The 9,171-nt window shown below is 41.2% G+C and overlaps 1 protein-coding gene across 3 annotated transcripts in view; it reads left to right on the forward strand.

Moving 5' to 3' along the window:
• The first annotated feature begins 468 nt into the window (after nt 1–468).
• Nucleotides 469–9,171, forward strand: part of ktn1 (kinectin 1) — a 21,658-nt gene continuing 12,955 nt past the window's right edge. The window contains exons 1-9 of one of the 3 annotated variants that reach the window (XM_008333280.3): nt 469–983; nt 4,614–5,329; nt 5,806–5,967; nt 6,217–6,333; nt 6,446–6,576; nt 7,104–7,208; nt 7,321–7,461; nt 7,571–7,677; nt 8,805–8,949. In XM_008333280.3, coding sequence (XP_008331502.1) covers nt 4,615–5,329; nt 5,806–5,967; nt 6,217–6,333; nt 6,446–6,576; nt 7,104–7,208; nt 7,321–7,461; nt 7,571–7,677; nt 8,805–8,949 — 1,623 coding nt within the window. In that variant the 5' untranslated portion in view covers nt 469–983; nt 4,614. The remainder of the gene's footprint in view (nt 984–4,613; nt 5,330–5,805; nt 5,968–6,216; nt 6,334–6,445; nt 6,577–7,103; nt 7,209–7,320; nt 7,462–7,570; nt 7,678–8,804; nt 8,950–9,171) is intronic. The other 2 variants (XM_008333433.3, XM_008333359.3) reach the window with 2 other exon arrangements.

Below are 9,171 nucleotides of genomic sequence, written 5' to 3' on the forward strand. Positions count from 1 at the left end.
CTGGCCTCCATGGACGTAATTAAGTCTCCTAAGGCCTCCTAAGACAACCATTATATAGTTTATTTAGCTTGGGCCTTAGTAATTAGTCTATAAAACCCATATTATTATAGAGTTAATTTACAACATTGTTCAAGGTTTCCTGTTAAACTGTTTGTTGTGTCATCTGTAACTTGGTATCTTGCTTGACCACCTTTTTTCTACTAAACTGGACCATAATTTACCAAAACAGAGTTTGAATTTCAATTGGAGAAGACGTTGATGCAATTCGGTGCCATTAGCTACATTCTAAGCCTTAGGTATGATCATCTAAGACCATGGAACCTTTAAAGTAAAAGTGATTTTCCAAATAAAAGGCATGAGAGACATTCTGGTAGACATGTAAAATGGAAATCCTTTGTTTTATTTGCATATTTTTAGAGAATACGTTTTCAACAGACAAAAAGAAGAGAAAGTCTTTTGGGTTTTCAATTGGAAACAATTTTGTAGAGGCTGTCTTTAACACTAGTTAGGAATAGAAAAACTGATGTTTTCAAAGTGAAAAAATATCGCTCACGGGGTTTTTAAAATATTATAACACATTATTAAAGTGAAAGACGAGGGGAATTTGGTGTCCATCCAGATACACTTAAGTTTCCACAGAAACACGTTTTCACGTGTGCGGACTTCTGGGAAGTGCGCTGACCACTCCCCAGTTTGCCTGGTGACAGTTATTAACCCCAGAACGCATTAAAAGGGCGGAGTTAACGCCGTGTCCTCTTAAACAGTTCGGCTCTGTGCGCCCTGACTTGCAAAACAAGCGCTCCCTCAGCAATCTGTCGATGACCCGCCCCCGCGAACCAGAAACAGCAGATACTCTGACGGATAGCACAGAAGAAAGCAAGGCTGGAGCTGCTGCCGCCAGGGGAAGTCAGGAGGCTGCCGGAGTCAACGCAGAATAACGCAATTTTACCACTAGCTACGGAAACACCACACTGAAGCTACAGGTATGTTGCGAGGACCCAGTCACACTTTGTGTTTATTTCCCCACAAAACCACAGCTTAGCCCATTATCTAGGCCTAGGAACGGCCGTTAGGACTTTAACAGAAGAAGTGAGCAACGGAGCGGGTCAGAGATTTTAGCAGAGATGGAGGCTGGGTCACCAGCAAGACGAGGCCCGTGGGTCAGATGTCCACGCCTCCAGAGTAGCCGAGGGCTCTTGGGTGGAGGTGAACATGTTTTTTGTCGTGTCACTTTCCTGGTTGAGGTCTTCCTCTGTAGTTAATAATTGGATAGGACCGGCTTACGTTATTTGGCTAGCGCTGGTGTTAGCTAGCTCATTCAAAGTGGCCAGTAATGTAACCGCCAATAGACACGCACTTAAAAGGCGACCCGTGTCTTTTTATGTCCTGTCCACGACAGCTTCAGGATTAAACTGCTAAACATTCTTTTTTTCCCCAGTCATGTTGGAGAGTTTGTCGTTGACTCATATTTAGTAGACTATGCAGAGACTGTAATGTCTTCTGCTTCCTAAAATTACAGAAATCAGTGGATTTGTACACATACGTACGTCATGTTGGAGAGTTTCTTGTTGACGCGAGGAGCTTTTCCTTTTCTTTCATGTTTCACTTGGTTGAGTAACGTGTCAGTTAACGAAGCTAGCACAGGTACCTTAGCCTGTAAGATTAAATAAGCTCTTCTGTCCGTGTGATCAAAGGCTCTACTCACCAACAAACATGCTTTCCCGAGGGTATGAAAAGCTGTCAGGGCCTGTCTCTCAGTTTAGTAGACTTTATTAGGCCTTAACAAGACCAACATGCTGCTGCTGCTGCTGCTGCTGCTGCTGGGACATTTAGTTCTCAACCAGGACAGGGCGAATATCACATCTGATCCAGGTTTAAAAACTTTGCCATTTGACTTGATATTATCTTCTTACTGTTTTAGTTTTGCCATTTTTCCTGAAGGTTAACAGGAGATAATATTGCCAAAGTTTAGTGTTAGCTCTCTTTCTTTCTTTTTTAGCCTCTCCAGGGCGAACAGAACTTTACTACTTACAACCATTAATTAGTACTTCCGGTACAAACTTACTGTGTACTTTGCCACTTGGTCATTGCTCATTTTACTACTTTCAAAAGTAATGCAGGGGAAGTGAAAATATTATTTTAGTGCCTCTCACCTCTGGGACAAAATGGTAAAGATAATAGTTTTGACTGATAAAGCAAGAAAACATGATAATGTCAGGATATGATAACATGCAACAGGGGACCGTGTTACCTTTAAGTTTCTAGCCTAAGTAATGATACATAGTAAAGAAAGCAGAGCAGGGGGCGCTGTCCTCAGGAAAATAAAATTTCATGACTGTAATGATTCGTCAGCTGGTCGGTGTCTCAAAGTCTTAAATGTCCTTATATTTTTTTGATGACATTTCCCACAATCCCCTGGATTTTATTTGAAACCAAAAGACTTTTGTTCAGTTAGTGTTAGTTGCTACCCCAAATGTCAGTATCAACAAAAATATGTTCACAGTGCAATTAAAGTAATTCTGAGACTATTCTGTGTTGTCTTTTTTCTTTTAAAGATGATTTCGTCATAATTGTTATTTTAATTGTTAATTAGATAAATGCACGTGTGTCATTTAATTCAAGGGTGTGCTTTTGTCATGTCATAAAAGGGTGTGCTTTTGTGCTACTTTATGGGCCTGATAGTTATCCGGCGTACCCTCTGGGTCTCTGCCAAAGGGGGGAATGGGAGGAGTGTCCAACCAAGTGACTAGATTCCGGGGAGCCAACAGCCCGAAAGGGCTTTGTCTTCCTGGCTCATTTTGATACTGGGACAAGGCTCAGGCATCAAAAGGAAACTTGCACACCTTCCTCCCAGAGAACAGGGAGAGAAGGAATGTGAACCGGCTCCAAGTTATGACACCATCTACTCCACCTGTACCTAAAAGGAACATAAGTCGCATTACAAGTTAATTTTCAAAGCTTCTCACTGTAGGATCTGACATGGAACACATGGTAAATGTATAACATTGGGTATTTCCTGTTTTGGTTTGCACTAAAAGTCACTAGTATAATCATGCTGTGTATTAGAACATTCTGTACTGGTCCTGTCATTTACTTTGGGTTCTGTTTAACTATGTGCAACTGTGTACAATTGAGGTCACAGTGTATTAGGCGCAGTACGGTGGATGGTAAATATTTAAAAGTCGGTTTTTACTGAGTTTGTGAAAGCACCAGCTCAGAAGGTCATTATTATCTGAAGCCTCGATCTAGAGCCTGTTGAATAGAATAATGCATCCAAACACCTGGGGCAAAAAACACACACAGACACACATCCTTTATGTTGCATAATATCATAATGGCTAGTTACACTGTCACAGGTCATAGTGATGGAGTTTTCTTTTTAGGCTCATAGGAAAAACTAATTTCTATTAGCTGAGTACCTTTGTTGTGTGTTCTAGAAGATGGACTGATAATAGTTGAGGTAGGAGGGAAACAGAGTCAACATTACACTGTAGACACTCAGTCTGTCTGTTCACACGAATGCCTGCAGAGCAAAGTTATTCTTGAATGTATTATCGTGGGTAATCTGCTTGAGCCGAAGCTCTGAGGTGCTGTGCTCCACAACACTGACTCCTGTGCTGCTGTGTGGCTAATGTGTTACTCGAGTGTGTGATTGTGTTGTGCAACACATCGTGTCATTTTTCTTTATACTCCTGCCAGATTGTGTTGCTGACAACAGCGTTGTGGTCGTGACCTGGTGTCCAGTAAATATGCTTTTATTTTTGGTCATGTTTAGTAGACCGTATGCAGAGGACCTGCAGTGTATAGTCTTCTGCTTCCTAAAATTACAGAAATCAGTGGATTTGTACACATACATACATATATAGAGACACTGTATGTGTAGGTATATTAGTATGTATATGTGTGTAAGTGTGTGTGTGTATATATGTATATGTAAGAAAGAAGGGTTCTGCAGCGGATGTTTGAGAACCACTGCCATTGGACAAACTGAGTCAAGTTGGTGTTTTTTTTTTTGTTTTTTTTTTACAGCTGTTGTATGTGGAGAAAGAAGGTTCTGCAGTGGATGTTTGAAAAGAGTTCACCATGAAAAGGTGGAAGAAGCTTTTCTTCATCTCTACCTTCATCTGCCTCGCTGTAGGAGTGTGGTGCACGTCGTTTATGGCTGCAAAGGTTTTAAAAAAAGCTGATTTGTTGTGGTAGACAAAAAAGTGCAGCAGCTTCTTTTTTTCTTTTTTCTTTTTTTTTTTGCATTAGTTGCAAAACCAGTGGAAACACAACACTCACTAGCTGATGTCAGTGAGCTTCTCTTCTTCCAGAGAACTTTGTTGTACCCCTGTGTTATAATGACAGTAAAGGCTATTCTATTCTATTCTTGTGTGTCGGTGTTGTCCAATACTAGGCGTCAGTCATCATGCCTCTTTCTCGTTGCAAAAAGGCAGAATGCTGTGTAAACCTCTCTAGAGTGGTGTGACAAAGACAGGTAGTGTGGTGGATAAACAAACTCTACGCTTCATTGACTGTTATTTATTCTTACTTTCTCCTGTAAACATACAGATCTGTATATGATCATTTTCAACAAATACTGACTTGTTTTTTCCCCCCATTTTCTTCAGAATGGCAGTGGATATCTATGACTCTCAGTACCTGCTCATCCTGGTCCCTTCTCTCGTCATCGCCCTTATGTTCTTCTTCTTCTGGCTCTTCATGAAAGAGACCTCTTACGACGAGGTGCTGGCGAAGCAGAAACGTGACCTCAAGGTGCCGCCGTCAAAGCCAGACAATCGCAAAAAGAATGAAAAGAAGAAGAGCAAGAAGAAGGAGAATACTGGCGGGGGAGGCAGTGGAGGCAGTGGAGGTGGTGGAGGAGAGTCAGAGGAGGATCTTAGGGACTTTGAAATTGTTGATGGTGCACAGAGTTCCTCCCTCGAGGTAGAGGAGGAACCTGCACCTGTGGTTCCACCAGAGCCTGCTCCTCCAACACCTACTCCTTATGTGCCTGTTCCACTGACTGCTGAAGCTCCAATGGGTTTGAGGGAAAGAAAAAAGAAGGAAAAAAAGGCCGCAAAGGCTGCGGCCGCCGCGGCTGCTGCCGCAGCATCATCTGCCGCAGCTACACCTCCTCCCTCAGAGGAGCCAGAAGTAAATGGCTCCAATCTGGTTAGCCACAAAGCTGAGCCAACTCTGGCTGAGAACAAACCATCCAACCCACCATCTCCCAAAGTTGAGATTGAGGTCCAGGTCCAGTCTGTCCAGGCTCCTGTACAGACTCAGACACCTCCCCAGGCCTCTGGAAAGAAAAAGGACAAGAAGAAGCAAAAGGCCGAGCCTGGTGAGTCGTCAAAGTGCAGCTTCATGTGTTCGCATGAATTTGGTGTTTTTTGTCTTTGTTTTATTTTTTATCGAGAATGTTGAAATCCTGATAGCAGTTGATAAACAATTGGAATTGTTTATCAATAACCAAACAACCAGTCCTCTGCACTGTATTTACACTTTTTATACCATTTACATATATATTTATATCTAAAGCTTAATGTTTATTTTATTCAATTAATAAACAAATACCAAATTCATATATCTAAATTTGTATGTATATGTGTGTGTGTGTGCATGCATATATGTATGTATATATATATATATATATGTATATATGTGTATATATATATATATATGTATATATATATATATATATATATACACACACACACACACATACTGTGTATATATATATCTCAGCCAAAGTGGGGTCTTATTTTTTTAAAGTCAAACTCTGAGACTATGTCACCCCTTTTTTTGTTTTTTTCTTAGTGGATAACCAGCAGCAAGAGACTAAAGCAGAGCAGACTCCAGCACCAGTGAAGAAAGAGGTGCCCATCATCGTAGCTGAAACCAAAGTTCTGGATGGTGCAGCTCCACCTGCTTCTACTGGCAAGAAGAAGAACTCAGCCAAGAAGAAGAACTCAGAATCTGGTAAAGAGCCAAGTGTCCCACATTCCCAATTAGACTCTTTTAATAGTGCAAATATATGTGCGTCATCATAACCCAGTGTGAATCCTGAGCACACACACAGATCTCTGCAGCTGGGTGTGTCAGTTGTGTTCCAAAGTTATTTCTTGTTTTTTTTTTTTTTTTCATTTCCTTTTACTTAAAATTAGGCCTGAACTTATCAATCACTTTGTAATTAACCAGTTTTTTTTAAATTTTTTTTATCAAATGCAGTGGAGGAAGCCCCCGTTGTGGCCGACTCTGCCCCGTCTGTCAACCACCAGGCAACTCAGAATAATGACGTCCCAACCAAAGGATCAGGGAAAAAACAGAAAAATGTAACTGACAAGGGTAAGACAGAGAAAAGCAAGTCAAATATACTTCATGGTTCTTCTTACTGTCGTGTAATCGGTTTTACAAAAATAAAACTCTCTTTTTTCTTTTTGTTTGTTTGTTTTGACAGAGAACACAGAGGTGAAGCTGAAGGAACTGCTGTCTGGTCTGTCCAACCTGGCTCTGTCTGAAGCTGAGGCTGTCAGTGTGTTCGCCCTGCTGAGAGAGAAGAGTCCTAAAGCCCCGGATGCCTGGCAAAAAGTAAGAGGCAAAGAGTTGATTATTATAATTAAAGTAAGGTTGTCAAAATCAGCAGCTTAACATGTGAGAATTATCAGAATAACAATGTTACTGTGTGGAGAGACTGAAGGACACAGTATTCCCAGTGATTTCCAACTCAATGTATTTATTATTTTTCTCTCAGCACGCAGCATGCAGTGTGGGTGGGGGTTTAGTTTCACGAAAGCATCTCCAGCTTAAAATACCATTGCAAACTCCAGGACTTTTTAGGCTAACAAGCTGACTGACATAATTGTTAAATGTAAAATGTCGATCGATTATTACTGGTGAAGACAATCACTGAAGACTAAACTATCAGTCATAATTAATTATGATTAATTACAATAACAACTAATTGTGAATAAAAACCACAGGTACCCCATGTCGAATCACATTCTTATTCATTTATTATCCATGAATAAAAGCATTTGTAAAAACAGAGGCTTTTTTTTCTCCACTGGACATGAAACTGAAACAATGAAAAATTGATTTTTGTTTCTCAACACCAGTCTGCGGCCAAGCCCGACCCAGCTGCCCAAGAAAGAGAACGGCTCTTTACAACTCTTCAGGAGGAAGCCTCCATTGCCAAGGACAAAGTTAAACAGCTGAGCCAGGTCTACATTCCTTCGATTTAGCTCATGAAACACACCGTACTTTCATGATCTCACAGAGCCTTTCATTTGATACAACAATGTTGTTGTGTTTCCCATTGTTTTTTTGCTGCAGGAGCTTCAAGCAGAGAAGCAAAAGACAGGACGTGTGGAGGCCTTGATGAGGGAGCAGCGTGTAGCCATGGAGAAAGACCTGGGGAGCATGCAGGCCAAAGCACAAGGCAGCTACCAGGAGCTCCAGACCATGCAGATGAAGGTGAGGTCATGTTTTTTTTTTTGTTTGTTTGTTTGTTTTTTTGCATGGGGTAAAAAATAATGACCATCTCGTGGTTTTTTCACAATACTGAAGCCGATTGTGTTTGCAGTTTCAGCAGGCCAGGGAGCAGTTGGAAAGTCAGCTCGGCAGACTGCAGCAGGAGAACGGCATCCTGAGGGACGCTGTCAGCTCTGCCACCAACCAGATGGAGAGCAAGTCAGTGTTCAAAACACACATATCTCCTAGACTTTTATCAACAAACCTACGACATAGAGGGGAAAAAATTAAACAAAAATGTATTGTTTGGAAATTTGCTTTAATTTTAGTAAAAGAAAAGGAACAAACGCCCCTTTGGATTAAACACAGTCCTACTGGGCTGTTCATGTAGCCTGCAGGCCACAAGGGGCACAACCTCACAATGGTCCTGTCTGTGGTTATTTTTGAAAGGTGAAGAGGGACTGTGAGAATCACAATTGGCAAGTAAAGAAAGTAAAGAGCAAGAATGGAACACACTCTGTAGCCTAGCAACATGCATCCCACAATGCACCACTTGTGCGTCTACAAGAGAGGTGTCTAGAAGCGTTGGCAGTTCACTTTACAATGACCTGTCCTGCAAAAAAAAAAAAAAAAAAGGATACCAGATTTTACACTAGACATGGGTAAACTATGGCCCACGGGCCAGATTCGGCCCACTGGTCTTTCTAATCCGGGCCTCCAAACACTGGTACAAGGTATGATAAGGATTGACATCAAATGTGCCAGATTTTCTTTGAGCTTCAATCTTGTACATTTTAGTTATATTATTTTGTCCAAATGTTCTACATCCAACCAAACATTGTTCGTATTCAATTAAACATGTCTGAAGACTTGAATAATAACAACATGACAAGTGACCAGGGACCGTTGAGCAGCTCAAGTCTTTTATACAGAACTAAGATGCAAAACTCTTGACAAGTATCATTTTCAGTTTCCTAATGATTAAGAAAAGAAAATGACTCAGTGGTGAATCATATCTGTTATGTAGCAGGTATCAATTCCTTAATTAGTTCATGTTTAACGAGATTTGCTGAGTGTTTGGTGAGTGTTTGGTCATTTGGTGAGTGAAAATGCTGAAAGTCCTTTAAGATTTATATAAAAGTAAAAATACATTTCTAAGATAAAGTTGTTGTTTTCTTATTAAAAACTTTACTGGAAATGATTATTTTTGGGAATTCCAGCTCATATTTCTTAGCCAAGCATTTTATTGTAATAACATCATCATTCTACTTCATTCAATGTCTCTCCATGAAGCCTCAACATCTGTTGGCGTACTAACGTTCTCTACGTGGTGTGATGCATGATAGGAATTCAGCCGAGCTGAACAAGCTTCGTTCCGAGTACGGCGGTCTTATGAAGGAGCTGACGGACAACAAGAGCAAACTGCAGCAGGAGGAGCACCAGAGGAAGTCACTGGAGATCAGCTACAAGCAGAACGTGTCCCAGCTGGAGGTACGAGAACTCCAGATGTACTGCGTGTTGATTTAGTCTCTCACTTCGGTTTGTGCAGCTGAGAAAAATGTAAAGACGCTGCGAAACCTGGGCATGTTTCACAGTGTTGATTCTGACGGGAGGGTGTGGTCGTTTTAGTAGGAAAAAGGGGTGGAGGGTGTGTTGGAAATCCTGGGAAGGCTTGTGTGAAACGAAGCCTCAGAGGATTGAGTTGGCTTTGGG

Source organism: Cynoglossus semilaevis, chromosome 1 (assembly GCF_000523025.1).
Source record: "Cynoglossus semilaevis isolate Cse_v1.0 chromosome 1, Cse_v1.0, whole genome shotgun sequence".
In the NCBI taxonomy this organism is placed as follows: domain Eukaryota; kingdom Metazoa; phylum Chordata; class Actinopteri; order Pleuronectiformes; family Cynoglossidae; genus Cynoglossus; species Cynoglossus semilaevis.